At 38.7% G+C, this 17608-nt stretch overlaps 2 protein-coding genes and 1 pseudogene across 6 annotated transcripts in view; 2 read left to right on the top strand and 1 right to left on the bottom strand.

Moving 5' to 3' along the window:
* The window catches only part of CUNHXorf58 (chromosome unknown CXorf58 homolog), a 31353-nt gene extending 20328 nt beyond the window's left edge, over positions 1–11025 (bottom strand). The window contains exons 1-4 of the mRNA XM_048796499.1: positions 10663–11025; positions 10494–10552; positions 8273–8402; positions 6538–6628 (exon numbers count right to left, since the gene is read on the bottom strand). Coding sequence (XP_048652456.1) covers positions 6538–6628; positions 8273–8402; positions 10494–10552; positions 10663–10925 — 543 coding nt within the window. The 5' untranslated portion in view covers positions 10926–11025. The remainder of the gene's footprint in view (positions 1–6537; positions 6629–8272; positions 8403–10493; positions 10553–10662) is intronic.
* Positions 2733–3083, top strand: LOC125614146 (annotated as a pseudogene).
* Apoo (apolipoprotein O) overlaps positions 10968–17608 on the top strand; it is a 67890-nt gene continuing 61249 nt past the window's right edge. For 3 of the 5 annotated variants that reach the window (XR_007344791.1, XM_015488091.2, XM_015488089.2), the window contains exon 1: positions 11001–11153. Coding sequence is in view for 4 of the 5 variants with exons in the window: in XM_015488091.2 (XP_015343577.1) it covers positions 11145–11153 (9 nt within the window). In the remaining variant the exon portion in view is untranslated. Of the gene's footprint in view, positions 11154–17608 lie in introns of all 5 variants that reach the window. The other 2 variants (XM_048796500.1, XM_015488090.2) reach the window with 1 other exon arrangement.

Raw genomic sequence — 17608 nt, 5'->3', positions numbered from 1 at the left:
TTTCTAAAGTTCATGATGAACATTTATTAGGACATGTTCAACAATGCATATGAAATAAATATTCATACCTGTAACCACACATAAAAATGCACACATGTAGAGCAAAAATAAGTAGGAAAATGCCAATATAGTCAGGTACAGTGACATACGCCAATAACTTCAGTGAGTTGGGAAGCTGAGGCAGGAGCTCACAAGTCTGAGGACAGTCTTAACAACTTAGCAAGATCCTGTCTCTAAATAAAATACAAAAATAGGGCTGGGGATGTGGCTCAGTGGTTGAGTGCCCTGGAAGTTCAATAAACGCTGGTAGACTAAAAAAAAAAAAAAAAAAAAAGGAATAAAGGGAAGTGAGGGTGGGAATAGGAAAGAGTAGAATGAATCAGACATAACTTTCCTATGTTCATATATGAATACACGATCAGTGAAACTCCAGAACATGTACAACCACAAGAATGGGATCATAATTAGAATAAGTTATCCTCCATGTATGTATAATATGTCAAAATACACTCTACTGTCATATATATCTAAAAAGAATAAATAAAATAATTAAAAAATATATTATCACTCCATTTTACAAATGAGAAAGCTGAGGCCTGGGGAGTTTTTGTAACTTACACAACAGCATGCAGATAGCAAATAGGGAAGCCAGAATTTAAACATTGATCTGTTTAACTCTAAAATTCCCACTATTTATCCTAAACAACCCCACTCAATCTTTATACCTATGATAATCATATAAAAATGTATAATAAAGGGCTTTTAATAAGACCAAGCATTATTAATGTAAAGTATTGACTTGAAGCATTTGAATAACAGATGAAAAAAGAATTTATTTTCTTCTTTCTGTTGCTAAGAGTATAAAATTATGAGGAAACCTGTAATATAATACTTAAAACATGATCTGTATACAAAGACAATGGACAATGAGCCTGAAATGTCAAGAGTTCACTTGGGTGGGTTTTCTTTGGGATGTTCTATTTTTACTGACCTCATAAATGGGTCCGTGAATCAGAGGGTGAAGAAGTGTACACACTGCTCAGAATTTATTTTTTTCACTGCTAAAATTTCCTGTAATATGACTATCACTAATAGTAAACTACTGGAATTATGGGTTCTTCTTTTTAAAATATTTTTTTAGTTGTAGTTGGACACAATACCTTCATTTATTTATTTAATTTTATGTTGTGCTAAGGATTGAACCCAGCATCTCACACGCGCTAGGCAAGCTCTTTAACACTGAGTCACATCCCTAGCCCCATTGGTTCTTTTATTAGGAGAGTATTTGGCAACTAGGGTTGCCAAAGTTGTTTACATAGGGGGGGATTAAGGATATGCATCTGTTTCTGTTTTTTACTCAAATAGGATTATACTCTTCATACTCTTCTGACTTGACTTTTTCACTATCAAGCTATGCTGGTTATTTTTCTATTGCAGAATATTTTAATGCTGTAAGGTTTAACACTATGAAAACAGCAACACTTATTTAATCTACATTCTATCAATGGACATTATGTGGTTCATTTTCTTTGCTATTATAATCAATGCTGCAATGAAGTTGTACATATATCACAGAATGGACTCTTAGAAGTGAAATTCTGCCAGGCACGGTGGTACATGCCTGTAATCCCAGTAGCTCCGGATGCTGAGACAGCAGGATCATGAGTTCAAAGCCAGCCTCAGCAAAAAGTAAGGCGCTAAGCAACTCAGTGAGACTCTGGCTCTAAATAAAATATAAAAAAGGGATGAGGATGTGGTTCAGTGGTTGAGTGCCCCTGAGTTCAATCCCCAGTACCAAAACAAAACAATAACAAAAAGAAGTGAAATTCCTAGGGGCAAGATGGGGGAATAGAGGGGTTGTTTCCCTAGTGGCTCAGTGGCATGAACCAAGAAAAGCAAACAGGCAGCTTTTTAGCAAGGTGGATGAATGATCAAGACTGGGGGGGGGGAGCAGGGCTACTCTACCACTCAGTGGTAGAGTGTTTGCTTAGCATGCATGATGCACTGGGTTCAATCCTCAGCACCACATAAAAATAAATAAATAAAAATATTGTATCCACCTAAAAAACTAAAAAATAAATATAAAAAAAAGAATTAGGAGGACTTTACTGGAATTTAATATTGGTCACTCAAAACAGATCAGGGACTCAGGAGATCTTGTATAATAAAATAATGGGGATCAGCCCCATAGCCATGACAGTGGCTGAAGACACAAATGATAACAGTCCCTATGTGAACACAGTAAAGCAATAAAGGAATTAAAGGAACCCCATTCTCAGGAAGCCTGAGGCATGTTGGGGTACAGAGAGTTTAGAGATCAGACACTGCTCGAGAAAACTGAGCTGTGCTGCACAGTATCCAGGAATGGGAGGAAAGCTCCATCTCTCTTGGCAATGTGCACAGAGGACAGCAGAAGGAACCATTTTGTAGCTGTAACACAAGGGGCTAGCAGCTGGGGAAGCCAATTACTGGCAGACCAAAGTCTGACCTGAAAACAAGATAGGCAAACTCATACAGCAGTATGACAGAGAGTGTACCTAAGTGACCAGGAGAAATGGAAAGAGATTTACAGAGGGGAATACTGGTCACAGAAACCCACCTGGCTTCCCTACCCAAACAGAATCAGGAAGACATACACAATTTAAACAGGCCAATTTCAAGCAATGAAAGAGAAGATGCCATCAAAACCTACCAATTGAGGAGCAAGGTCTGGGGTAGGGGCGGCAGGAGCCATGTCCGGCCGGGAAGGTGGCAAGAAGAAGCCTCTGAAACAACCTAAGAAGCAAGGAGATGGATGAGGAAGATAAGGCTTTCAAACAGAAACAAAAAGAGGAGCAGAAGAAACTTGAGGAGCTAAAAGCGAAGGCCGCAGGGAAGAACCCCCTGGCCACAGGTGGAATTAAGAAATCTGGCAAAAAGTAAGCCGATTCTTGTGCCTGAAATGATTGTGACCGTTGATTCCATTCCTATTTAGACATCTGGATCCCTGCTGTAACATCTTTTGCCACCTATAGCTAGAATGAAGTGTTATGTTGGAGTCTGTTGTAAATTTAATAAACTTTCGTAAAATAATAATAATAATAATAATAATAATAATAATAATACACACACACAAAAAGCCTACCAATTAAGAAAAGCCCAGGACCAGATGGATTCTCAGCCAAATTCTACAAGACCTTCAAAGAAGAATTAACACCACTACTCCTCAAATTATTCCATGAATAGAAAAGGAGGAAACCCTTCTCAACTCATTCTATGAAGCTAGTATCATACTGATAACAAAACCAGATAAAGACATATCAAGGAAAGAAAACTTCAGACCAATATCCCTGATAAACATAGATGCAAAAATTCTCAATGAAATTCTGGCAAATCACTTACAAAAACATATTTAAAAGATAGTGTAGGGGCTTGGGATATAGCTCAGTTGGTAGAGTGCTTGCTCTGCATGCACAAGGCACTGAGTTCGATCCTCAACACCACATTAAAAAAATAAATAAAACAAAGGTCTATTTTAAAAAAAAGTCAGTGGGATTTATTTATATATAAAAAAAAGATAGTGTACCATGATCAAGTGGAGTTAATCCCAGGGATGGAAGGTTGGTTAAACATATGAAAATCAATAAATGTAATTTATCACGTCAATAGACTTAAAGAATCATATGATCATCTCAATAGGTGCAAAAAAAAATTTGACAAAATATAGCACTGCTTCATGTTCAAAACACTAGAAAAACTAGAGATAGAAGGAACATACCTCAACATTGTAAAAGCTATATATGCCAAATACAATGCCAACATCATTCTAAATGGAGAAGAGCATTCTAAATGGAGGAGGCATTCCCTCTAAAAACTGAAACAAGACAGGGATGCCCCCTTTCACCACTTTTATTCAACATAGTCCTTGAACCCTAGTCAGAACAATTAGACAAAAGAAAGAAATTAAAGGGATACGGATAGGAAAAGAAGAATTCAAACTATTACTATGTGCCAATGACATGATTCTATATTTAGAAGACCCAAAAAATGACACCAGAAAATTTCTAGAACTAATAAATGAATTCAGCAAAGTAGCAGGATATAAAATTCACACCCTTAAACCAAATGTGTTCCTATACATCAGTGATGAATCCACTGAAAGAGAAATTAGGAAAACTACTCCAATCACAATAGCCTCAAAAAATAAAATATTTGGGAATCAATATGACAAGAGGTGAAAGACCTCTACAATCTAAACTACAGAACACAAAAGAAAGAAATTGAAGAAGACCTTAGAAGCTAGAAAGAGCTCCCACGTTCCTGGAAAGGCTGAATTAACATTGTCAAAATGGCCATACTACCAAAAGCGTTATACCGATTTAATGCAATTTCTATTAAAATTCCAATGACATTCTTCATAGAAATAAAAAGCAATCATGAAATTCATTTGGAAAAATAAGAAACCCAGAATAGCAAAGCAATCCTTAGCAATAAAAGTGAAGCAGGAGGCATTACAATATCAGACCTTTATACTACAGAACTATAGTAACAAAAAACACCATGATATTGACACCAAAACAGACATGTAAATCAATGGTACAGAATAGAAGACACAGAGACAAACCCACATAAATACAGTTATCTCATACTAGACAAAGGCACTAAAAATATATATTGGAGAAAAGATAGTATCTTCAACAAATAGTTCTAGGAAAACTGGAATCCATATATAGCAAAATGCAATTAAACCCCTATCTCTCACCCTGCACAAAACTGTAAGTGGATTTCTGTTCTAGGACTTAGGCACTAGAACAGAAACCCTGTGTCTAATAGAAGAAAAAGTAGGCCCAAATTTCTATCATGTTGGCTTAGGACCTGACTTCCTTAACAAGACTCCTAAAGTGCAAGAAGTGAAAACAGGGATCAATAAATAGGATGGAATCAAACTAAAAAGCTTCTTCACAGCAAGATCATGACGAGAGAGCCTATAGAATGGGAGAAAATCTTTGCCACCTTCACCTCAGATAGAGCATTAATCTCCAGGATATCTAAACAATTCAAAAAACTTAACACCAAAAAACCAAATAACTCAATAAATGGGTTAAGGAATGAACAGACATTTCACAGAGGAATACAGTCAATCAACAAATATATGAAAAAAATGTTCAACATCATTAGCAATTAGAGAAATGTAAATCACAACTACACTGAGATTTCATCTCACTCTAGTCAGAATAGCAATTATCAAGAATATAAGCAGGGCTGGGGATGTGGCTCAAGCAGTAGCATGCTCGCCTGGCATGCGTGCGGCCCGGGTTCGATTCTCAGCACCACATACAAAGATGTTGTGTCCGCTGAAAACTAAAAAAAGTAAATATTAAAAAATAATAATAATAATTAAAAAAAAAAGAATATAAGCAATGATAAGTGTTAATGAGGATGTGGGGAAAAAGGTCCACTCATACATTGCTGGTGGGACTGCAAATTGGTCCAACCACTCTGGAAAGCAGTACAGCGATTCCTGAGAAAGCTTAGAATGGAACCACTATTTGACCCAGTTATCTCACTCCTTGGTTTATATTCAAAGAACTTAAAATCAGCATACTATAGTAATGCAGCCACATCAATGTTTATAACAGCTCAATTCACAATAGCTAAACCATGGAACCTACCTAGGTACCCTTCAACAGATGAATGGATAAAGAAACTGTGGTATATATACACAATGGAATATTACTCAGCCTTAAAGAAGAATGAAATTATGGCATTTGCCAGTAAATGGATGGAGCTGGAGAATATAATGCTAAGTGAAATAAGCCAATCCCATAGAACAAAAGGCAGAGGGGAATGAAGGAGGGGAGGGGGTAAGGGGGTAGGAAGGATACTAGAATTGTACATTATTGTCCTATGTATATATATATGATTACATAACTGCTGTAATTCTACATCATGTACAACCAGAAAAATAAAAAGTTATAGTCAATTTATGTATGATGTGTGAAAATGCATTCTACTGTCATGTATAACTAATTTGAGCAAATAAAAAAAATTTAAAAAAGAAACAAAATTCCTGCATGGAAGGTAAGGGCATTTTTAGTTCAGAGTTTGGTTTGGTTTGGTTTGCTTTGGTGCTAGGGATTGAAACTAGGGTCTCCCACATGCTATGCATGGGCTCTACCACTTAGTCATACCCTCAGCCCCCTAATTCAGCATTTAAAAAATTACTTTTTTTTTTAACAGCATTGGGGATTGAACTCGGCCTTGTGCATGCTTAATTCAGAAATTTTTTAATTGTTGGAAGTATTCTGTCTCATGCTTTCAAATAAGGAATAAAAATTTTAAAAAAGACAGTATTTTTACTTCAGAAAAAGAAATAATAGTCATCCATATTAAAAATAAATCCAGAAATATTCATTTGTAGCTAACAAAAGAAGCAATTTCAGGACTCTATGCAATGTTATTAGATCAAAATGAAAGAGATAAAGAAGATTATTTATTCTATCTTTAGTTAACAGATATTTTAGCTGGGTAATTCTGTCAAAGAAAAAAAATACATACCGCTGCACAAACTGTATGTTTTAGGAGTTGAAATATTACTTTGTCCATATAAGTGAACCAAGATTTCTGTATTTTCCGAGCTGAAATTTCTCTATCAATTATGAGAAGAAAAAAAGAGGTTAATATATATGACATAAGTTTTAATTTTTGTAAAGTCTTGGAAAACTCTCAATTTATGTTTATTTCTCCTATATCTCTTAATCTTCCATGCTAAGAACGACTTAATGAGGGACATTTGGACACAAGAAATGGAACTGGTAATTTGTAGAATCTAGTCAGAATGAAGACATGCATACTTGAGAATATCTCCCTTGAGATTAAAAAGAAAAGTCCTGGTAAAAACCTTATCATTTTAGGCAAATATATCATAAATTTATCATTAAGACACATATAATACATAGGGCTGGGGGTGTAGTTCAGTGATATAGCACTTGTCTACTATGTGTAAGGCCCTGAGTTTGATCCCAAATACCCCAAAAGAGGCATATAATAAATAAGAATTGTGAAGAGATAAGCTTGGTTCCTAAAATGATTTGGTTACAGTTCTTTAAAACTGTCCAACTGGTTCAGGTGGAATGAAAATGGAATGTGGACTAGCTGAAGTTACAGGAGGCCCAGGTCTCTTCTGGGAGCTGATAACTACACTCTAGAAAAAGAAACTCCCTTCTCCAATATTTGCTTGAACCAACTAGGCTAATCCTAGTCAAGTCAGACAATTATTCTCTATTAATCATATCCCAGCACTGGCTGATTATGAGGGTCTTCCTATATAATATCCTCCCACCCCATCATTATCCATGATAGAGCCATGTGAAGAGAGGGACTCTTTTTTAATATTTATTTTTTACTTGTAGTTGGGCACAATACCTTTATTTTATTTATTTATTTTTATGTGGTGCTGAGGATTAAATCCAGGGTCTCCCATGTGTGAGGCGAGCGCTTTACCACTGAGCAACAAACCCAGCCCCAGAGAGAGACTCTTAATGCTGCTTACAGTTTACATTCTTTGTGTACTAGAATATGTGCTATATTGGAAAGACAAGTGAATTTACCCATAGCCTTCTAATTAGACTGTTTAATGTCACCATTGACTGGCAAAATGCAGAATACAAGATGCAGAGAAGACCTGAAGTATGGAAACAAACCTTTGAATACTAGTTGATACCATTTATTAGTTTAACTTTCTGCAAGTCACTTATCTTCTACTAGTTGTTTATTCCTCATTTATAAAATATAATAATAAGGGGCTGGGGTTGTGGCTCAGCAGTAGAGCATTGGCCTAGCACGTGCAGGGCACAGGGTTCCATCCTCAGCACCACATAAAAATAAAATAAAGATATTGTGTCCAACTTCAACTAAAACCCAAAATATTAAAAATATATAATAATAAAACTGTTTCATAAGGTTGTATCAGGATCAAATAGATGTGTGTTAACCTGCTTTGTAAATTATAAAATGCTATAATTATTGCCATTCAACTTGACAATAATCTTAAAACATGAAAAACTTGGGCTGGGGTTGTAGCACAGTGGTAGGGCGCTTGCGTGAGGCACCGAGTTCGATAATCAGCGCCACACAGAAATAAATAAAATAAAGGTCCTTCAACAACTAAAACACTTTTTTTGAAAAATTTTAATTTACACAAGAAGTGTTTGAAGTTATCTGGGTAAATATGCATAAGTTTGGAAACTGTCCATTTGTGAAGAATGACACAAGGCAAAAGATGGGTACTTACAGTCGTTTTGCCTTTGCAACATTTAGAAAATGTGCTTTGTGGCCTTTTCTTGGCTGTTGATTATCTGATTTTGGAATACGGGTGTCTGCTGCATTTGAGGAATGACTCATTTTCCTTATGATGAAGTAATCTGAAATTACATAAATTAAGCCTTTTTAATTTATTTTTGGGACTGGAATTGAACCTAGTGGCATTTTACCACTGAGCTACATCCTCAGCCCTTGTAAACTTTTAAAAATTTTGTGACAGGGTCTAGCTAAGTCGCCCAGGCTGGCCTTGAACTTGAGATCCTCCTGCCTCAGCCTCTTTAGCAGTTGGGACTAAAGGCTAAATTAAGCTTTCGAGGTCATAATCCATATTATTATACTCCTTGGACTTGACTCATGCTAAAATTGTTGTGCTAATTAGAGAATTCTTTAAAAAGGAAGGCATCATGGATCTCTTAATGTTGCTTATGTTTTACATTTTTTGTGTACTAAAAATATTATTTGGTATGTGGGAAAGACAAATGGCTCTCCCCACAGTCTTCTAACTGGTCTTTGTCTCTAGTCTCTTTCTCCTTGTGTTCATTCTTTACACTACAGCTAGAGTTAACTTTTTAGAGCAATAATTCAGTCTTATCACTCTCCTATTATCACCCAGAAATCCTGTTGAGGGCAGGAGGCACTTTTTTTTTTTTAACCAGGGATTGAACCCAGAGGCACTTAACCGCTGAGCCACATCCGTAGCCCTTTTTATTTTTTATTTAGAGATAGGGTCTTGATAAGTTGCTTAGGCCCTTGCTAGTTTGCTAAGGCTGGTTTTGAACTTGTGATCCTCCTGCCTCAGCCTTCTGAGTGGCCAGGATTACAGGTATGACAACTGCACCCAGAAGGAGGCACTTTGATAACTGGTGCCTAGCAGAGTGAAGAGGTTTTACAAATTTGTCTGAAAACTTTTCATCCTACATTTAGCAAATAGCCATAAGACTTTAGGCAAATCATGTAACTTCTTCATGTTCAACTCCCTCATTGGTAAAGCAAGAGGGTGTATTGTAAATTACCTGATTCTGCCTCTAACTTTTTTAGTTTTTGAAGCATTACTCCAATTTGGATGCAGCTCCCAAATTCTTAGTCACATCATGAAAACATTTTAAAAGCAAAATTATAGTAATGTTTGTGTCTTATTTATACATTAAATAACAAATCTAATAGCTATTGTACTTTTGAAGTATTAATGAGCATAAATGATATTTTGAGCTGTCTGCCATGATTGCAACATGGTATGAAAATATCTGTGCTTTCTACTGATGACAAAGTCAGAGGTACTGTTAATACTACTGTGGGTTGTTGCCTACACTACAATTGAAAGAAATGCTAAAGTTCAGTTAGAGGTTAGTAAAAATGAAATCGTCATTTTCCCCCAAGTTCACATATCCCTTGAATTTAGAACACCTGCTCTAATTTATCACTATGCTTCACACTTTTATGTATAATGTTACATTATTGATGCAGAGCCTTCAGAATCTATTCAATATTTCTTCTTAGGGATGGGGATGATTTTTAGAATATACAATATTCTTGAGAAAAGCAGTCCTAACATCTGAGAGTTAGCCTAGCACCCATAGCTGGGCCTCGCTGTTACCCCCACTTCCCAACAGAGCCTAATGCAAAGCAAAGCTCTGCTTTCTTGAACTTGCCCCCAAATCACCCAACCAAAGCCCAAATCCTAAAATGTTTCTAACACCTTCTTACTGAAATGCGCCACCTTCCCCCAGATGTGTGTTTTTCTAGCAGCAATGAGAAACCTCAACTTCTTCAAATACAGTTGTTTCCTAGTAGCATTTGGCTGGTAGGCAGTGACATGACACTGCCCAAATCCCAAAATCTTTCAGATGTCCATATGGATGGGACTTCCATTTTCTATCTGATTAGGATGGAAATACAGAATGAAACATTCCCTTATTATTTAGAGAGTATAAAAGTTGTTTAGTCTGAGTACAGGTTTCAAAGGCACACTACCTGGGTTTGGACCCTGGTTTCGCATTCTCTTTCTTTGTGGATTTGAATCAATAAATGACTTCACTGTGCCTCAGCTTCTTCATCTATAGATTGGGAATGGTAATCTTGCCCATCTACTTGGGTTAGATGAGTATGTGTAACAAGCTTTGATCAGAGCTGCGCACATAGTGCTGTATTAGTGCTTGATATTCTTGTTAATAATTATTCCTATTATTACTTACTTCTACAAGTATTAAGGGACAAATATTTGAGTCCCAGGGAGGAACTTCCACGTAAATATCTTAAAGAGAATAAAGAATGTTAGAACCTTTCGCGACTAAAGCACGTGGCAAATAAGTTTAAATTTAAACCCTGAGAAATGTCCAGCCCACGGTAAAAATCCCAAAAAACCTTTTGTGAGGTAAATCCAGGCCCTGATCAACGACTTCCGGCTGGGAGGCTTTCGAAGCTTCTCGAGGGCCGACGAGCGCCCTCAGCCGGCCGCCTCCGCGTACAGGATTCCTAACCCACACGGTGGAGCGCCCAATCGTGGCCGCGAAGGCAAATTCCCAGCGCCTCCCTTCTCGTGCCCCAGCGTGCAGCCCACACTGCCGCCTAGCAACAGCTAGCGCAGAGGCGGAGACTCCAGGAGGGCGGGACTTACGCTTGTCCATTGCCCCAGGCGCGACGCGCTGCAGCTCAACAAGGCTACTTTTAGCCAAGGGTGGTTGAACTAAGCCTTCGCGGATCAAGGTGGTTGTACCGTTGTCAACCGTAGGGCAGTCCGTGTGCGGTGTAGGAATCTGGGCCCTAACGGGCCTCCGTAGTTGCCTTTCTATAGTGGGCGGGGCCGAGGCCGGGGTGACCCTGCCGGAGCCGCCGCTGCCAGCGACATGTTCAAGGTGAGATCTTGGAGCCGGGTCACAGCTGTCATCGCCCCCTCCCGGCCGCCCGGAGACCTCCCCACGTTCTCGTGGGGCCTCTCCGGGGACCAGGCCCGTCTCACCCCTGGGCTTTTCCCGCCTCCGAGCCGGCTGCGTCCCGGCCCCTTGGTTCATTCACCGGTCTTCTTGGGCAGCGTGCGTCTGCCGGGCGGAGGCGTGAGACCCTGGGGTGGGTGGGGTTGGCCCTTTGGGTCATACTCGTGAATAAAACACTTTGAAAAGTTGTGGCTTCCCCCAAAGTACCCACCTTCCCGGTGCACTCTTGGGATCGTGGGTAGGTGAGGCCAGTTCAGGACACTGCAGGGTTCGTGGCTTTGGTTGCTTGGAAGAGTCAGGTTTCAGAACCTGGAATGTGGGTGGGGGAGGGTCACCTTCGGAAAAGCTGCTCGAGGTTGTGGGGGAGGCTGGCATGAAATGGATGCACGTGGAGGGAAGCTGGAGCTTTGCTCAACTCCTCAGCAAGCAGTATTGATATGGACAAGTCGATCCTCTTACGTTTTCTTTGAAGTCGTGTGCTTTGAAAGAAATCTACTCATATAGTGAAGGTTATTTTGAAAAACCTGCCTTTTAGCATAAAGTCCCTATTCTACCATCTTTTTTAAAAAAGCATATTTTCAGTATAAAAAACAAGTCCCATGCTGACGGAAACTTATCTACAGAATTGAGTCTTCAAGAAACAGTATCCATAAAATAGTGCTAATGAAGTCTGGAAATTGTGCTACTCATTTAAAAGTTTCATTGAGCTGTAGTGTGCTTTGGACACATTCTAGTAATGGCTATAAAATCAGAGCATGGATTCTACTTTCCAAGTTTTCCTGTTGGTGAAATTAGGGTAATAGCTTACAACTCATAGGGTTGTTAGAAGGAGTTAAGTTGGTATGTGGAAAGCACATGGAAAAGGCCTTAACACATAGAATTGCCATCTGAGTATTTGCTTTTACTTGTTTTAGGCAGCTCAGTTGGGTCAGGAATACAGATCCCATAATCAACTTGCATTCATTTTATAAATTATGTTAAACACTTGTTAAATACTGGGAACTCGGCTGTGTTACAGGATTACAAGGATGATGGGTATGCTATAATCAGCTAAACTGTGTTGGTATCAACAATGTAAGTATGGTAGTAAAAAGGAGAGTTGGGTCTATTTGCCCTAACTGGGGGTTCTTAACCTTGGGTCCTCAACTCCTCAAATGGTCTGTAGCTAGAGCTCATGGGTTCCCTAAACTGTTAGAGGGAAAAATTTTTATTTTTACCAGTCTCCGTCAGTAATGAGCATTTCCTTCAGTTATGATTATGGCTATTCATTTTAGTTATCTGTTGTTGGATAATGAACCACTGCAAATCAGTGCCTTAATATGATTTACTAATTCTCAGAATCTGGTTTGGCTGGGCAGTTCTGCTAGTAGCTTAACTGAAAGGTGGCCTTGCCCCAGTGTACGGAGGCTTTGTGCCCCTCCATGTGCCTCCTATGGGCTTTCTCATGAGGCTCTAGGAGGGCAGGTCCTAATACACAAACACTTATCTGCATCACATTTGCTGTTGTCAAGCCATGTCCAGAGTTGATATGGTACAGGACTATACAAGGGCATGGACATGGAGAGGGCTGGTTGATTGGGAACCATTGATTAAACAAGCTCCTATAGCAATAAACCACTGCAGGTACCTGTCATCAATAGAAGTCACAGTACCTGTGCAAGTCACAGACATTTTCTTATGTTACAGTTGTTGCAGATCTCAAAATACCATTCGTGCTTATCACTATGTCAAAATTAGTTAAAATCTAGATCTTTAATAGGCTAGTAAACAAGCACATATTACTGTATTACGAGTTTGAGTCTTAAAATATGATTATTTTAATGTAATTAGTATTTTATGCAATTAGAAGCATTATTTTGAGAAGGGTTCCTTGTTGTTAAAAAAAAAAAAAAGATAAGGAATCCCTGAGGACTTCAGGGAAGGCTTCACAGAGGGGACATTTTAATTTAGTTTTGAAAGACAGGAATTTTAATCAGGTGAATGAACCTGGGGCATATCAGCAGTGGTACTCCAGCTGGTAGCTCACTTATTTTTTTGTACCGGGGATTGAACCCAGGGACACTTAGCCACTGAATTATACTCCCAGATCCTTTTATTTTTTATTTTGAGACAGGGTCTTGCTAAGTTGCTGAGGCTGGCCTGGAACTTGTTATCCTCCTGCCTCAGCCTCCCAAACTGCTGGGATTACAGGTGTGTGCCACCACACCCAGGTGGAGGCTCACTTTTGATGTGTCAAGAGAAAGCTACAGTGAGCTGAAATTATTCCAGGTGAGCATGTATTTTGAGTAGAAAAGATCACAGCAAACCTTGGAGGACACCAAAATGTAAGGAGTAGGCAGAGGAAGAAGGGAGGCCAGGGATGGAGTAGTAACTTTTGAGAAGTAGACAAAAGAGTGATGTTTAGAAAATCAAGGGAGAAGGGGTACTAGATCTGTAGCTCCATGGTAGAGCTTATGCAAGAAGCCCTGGGTTAGACCCCTAGTGCTGTGGGATGGAAGGTTTGAGGGGGAGAAAAGCCAAGAGAGGAGGGTTTCAAGGAGGACCGACTATGCTTTTGTCTGGGAAAACCTAATCAATAAATAGTAACTCAGGGCTCACTGATTCAGTGTCATCAGGGACTGGTCTCTTCTTGGCTTTCCATGGTAACGTTGATTTCCCTTATACTTCCAAGATGACTGCAAGTAACATACACACTTTCTCATTCACTAGAGAGAAGACAAAACTCCCATGCTTCCTCCAGGTGTGATTGGATGAATTTAGGTCAGGTACCTAATCCAATAGTAGTTGCCAGAAGAATGCCATGCTCTGATTGGCTTAGACTGTACAGGATCACTTTACCTTAATGGAAAAGGAATGAATTCATGAACACAGTAGGGTTCTTTGGGGAAGGAAGAGGTGGAATGGAGACTGGATACACAACCAAAAATGACCATTTCAGAGAGATAAGTTAGATTTGAGTTTGGACACATGCTCATTGCTTTGGGCTCTTGGGAAAGCTTTCATGAACCTTATGCATGTACATTTACCGATGGAAGTAAAATATTAACATGGGTAGGTGACTCATAAATAAAAGGACATAGAGTTTACTGTTAAAGGAAGGAAAGAACTAATTAGAAGGAAATATTGGATCAAAATTCTAGAGTGGGGGGCTGGGGCTGTAGCTCAGTGGTAGAGCGCCCACCTCACACATGTGAGGCACTGGGTTCAATCCTTAGCACCACATAAAAATAAAGATTGTGTCCAACTACAACTAAAATAATAATAATAATAATAAAAGATTCTCGAGTGGTTTTGTGGTTGTAATAGCATTCGAGGTTTGGCAGTGTTTATGGTCTTGGGAGGAATGTGGAGAAGGAAGTTTTTAAAAAGAGAATCCCTCAACTTCAAAAAGGGGCAAAAGACTCCTTTCTGTGAGATGGAAGGAAAAGAGTGGGAGTGATTATAGACCCGTGGTTCTCAACTGAATGGTAGCTGCCCCTTAAGGTACAATTTAGAAACTCAAGAGGTTGTTCTTTAAGTCTTTGGTTGTATTAAACATTTTACACTGAAATAGAATTCTGATAAATCATTCCTTTTGTCATCTTTATATTACCATCAAATAAGTATGCTGATATCTTCTTTTGAGCTTTTGTTTGTTAGTGGATGATGGAATTTTATTACAGGATATCAAGAGTGTTACCAAATATTTGTCCTAAAATAGTGATGTTAGGTCTATTAGTTGAGAATCAGTGCTTGTCAAACTTTAATGTAAATGCAACTCTTGTTAAAATCCAGATTCTACAGATTCCAATTCAGTAGGTCTGGGATGGGCCCTCAGATTCTCCATCTTTTTAGTGAGCTTCCAGGTGCTATAGATGTTGCTGGTTCCCCCATCACACTTGCAATAGTTAAGAATTAATTAGTTAAGAATTAAGCTAAATTGATGGTGAATCATTTATTGTATTTTTGAGGTGGGTGGATTTATGAATTTGCCGGGATTGGGAAGACACAATGATTAAGAAACAAAAAAGGCCAGCAGCTAGGCTGGGGATATAGCGCAGTGATAGAGAGCTTGCTTTAGCATGCAGGAGGTCCTGGTTAAATCTCTAGCACTGCAGAACAAAACAAACAGGCCAGAGGCATTGCTGATTGGGAACAGAATAAATGGTAGGATTGATATGTCTTTGGAAGTTAACTGCTTGGAGTAAATAGAACTGGAGGGCATGAGAGTTGATAGTGTAGGTGTTGGTGGAATAGTACAATGTGTATAACGAGTTATGTGCATGTTTAATAGCCATTGTTTTGATTTAGCTATTCATCTTGTAGTCAGTAGGGGGCATTAGTGGATTAAAAACACATTTGAAAAACTTCCCAGTATTTGCATTCTATTGTAGGAAGTTTTCTTAGTGCTGGTTCAGCAAGTTTGAATACTGAATATATACACCCAGTCCCCAGATTCACATTACTATATTTCATTCATTTCTCAGATTTTATCACTGTCCAACTATAGGCTGTGTACCATGCCAGGACCCTGGTGTGTACAAGTGACATGACCCAGTTCTTACCTAAGACAGTTGCTAAATCTGACCACACACCAGAATTATTTAAGGACAGAAGTAGCTTCCAGGGCCCTGCTCATGCTTCCAGTTTACTTTCTTAGGTGGAATTCAGGAACTTTTAGGTTTGAAAAAGGCCCCAGGTGATAATGAAACTTTCATTTCAGAAGCTCACATGTGGTTAGCAGCACAGACATATATTAAAAAGTGTATTATAGTGCAGTGAGTCTCAACTTTGCATGTTAGATCCCCTTGGGAAGCTTTTAAAAGTCCCTATGCTCAGTCTGAACCCCAGACCAATAATGTTAAAATCTCTAAGGGTGAGATCTAGGTATCAGGTTTTTGGAGCATTCATCCAACCTTGAGAACTACCAGCTTAGAAGGAAGAACACCAGCAGGGGGCAGTAGAAGACTTTATAGAGAAGAACATGCTTACGCTGACCTTTGAAGCTAGCCAAAACAAGGTTGAAAAGGACCTTCCAAACAGAAGGAAAAAAAAAAAAAAAGCAACTCATGCAAGGACATAGGAATGAGAGTTCAGCACAGCATTAAGACCTTGAACCTCACCATGTTACGTTAAGTGAAATATAAAGGTCTTCTTAGCTGCTGCTTCATCTGTAAGGCAAGGGTAAGATTGGCGCCAACTTCAAATAGTGTAGATTAAATTCATTCAAACCCAAAGCTTAGAACAGTGGAAGGAAGTACTCAAGAAAGGTGAGCCCAGATTTAGTTACCATCTTGAGGCTGTTAAGGTTGTATTGTGATAGTGTACAATCTTGGGGCTCTCCAAAAAATTTTTTATTTCAAAAGGTGGTAGTTGATCAGATGTAACAGAGGAAGGAGGAGGAGGATTCAAAGACACTGTCCAGACTTTTGGTTTGGAAAATTGAGTGATTGTCAGGTCTATTCATTGAAATGAGAAAGTGGAAGAAGGCTGAGTTGGGGTGGTAGTAGGGAGGTGATAATTTGATTGAAGCATCTGTGGACATCGAGAGATAGTACTCAGCTTAACATGGAACCTGAGAGTATGGAGTTTTCCTGAAAGAGATGTGGTGGGCTGGAGATTAGAGATTCATCATCTGGTTTTCTGCTAACTGAGGCCTCTACCTTGAGAACGTGACCTAGTGAAAGCTGAGTCACTTCCTTGCTGAAGGGCAATGATGTGACCTGTACTCAAAGCTTGCCACACAGAGGAGCCTGAGTAAATGTGTCCTTGGTTATAAGTCATTATTACCTCACACATTCTTTGTGGCTTGGTGTAATGCCTGTATTGCTTGTCTTCCTGAAATTAATTTTCTTACCATGTTACTAGCATGTTACTAATACAAACTGAGTGGAGAATTGCAATATTAAATGGAAAAAGAAAAACATCTATAAATTAAAAGTATTTCTTTATATTGAATATTATTTGAAATGTCACCTATTTTGAAATATAGTCAAGAGTTTTTCCCCCTTACAATTTAAACATATCTGCGGGAATTCTTGAGGAATTATAGTACATACATTTTACTCACATAAATTACTTTTTTATGTGCAGAATTAATTGGTTGTTTTTTTTTTTCCTTTCTAACCCTTCAAAGAAGTTGAACAGTAGATCACAAAGAAGAAGAAAAAACTGCCCTGCAGCTCTGGACGCAGTCTGAAAGAACAGGCTCAGGTTCTAGTTGTTGTGTTTCTTGTTTCTGGCTGAGCAACCCTTGATGAGGTTTCTTAATCTCTCTGAGACCCTGATCACGGTACTGTGGGAATAGTCATTTGCCCCTCCATATCTCATGGGGTTGTTGGGAGGTTCAAAAAGATAAAATAGAAAACATAAATGTTATGTGAGATAACAGATATGGA

This window comes from Marmota marmota, unplaced genomic scaffold, assembly GCF_001458135.2.
Source record: "Marmota marmota marmota unplaced genomic scaffold, marMar, whole genome shotgun sequence".
Classification (NCBI taxonomy): domain Eukaryota; kingdom Metazoa; phylum Chordata; class Mammalia; order Rodentia; family Sciuridae; genus Marmota; species Marmota marmota.
Note: the sequence above shows the minus strand (reverse complement) of the source record. Positions and strands in the feature narration are given on the sequence as shown.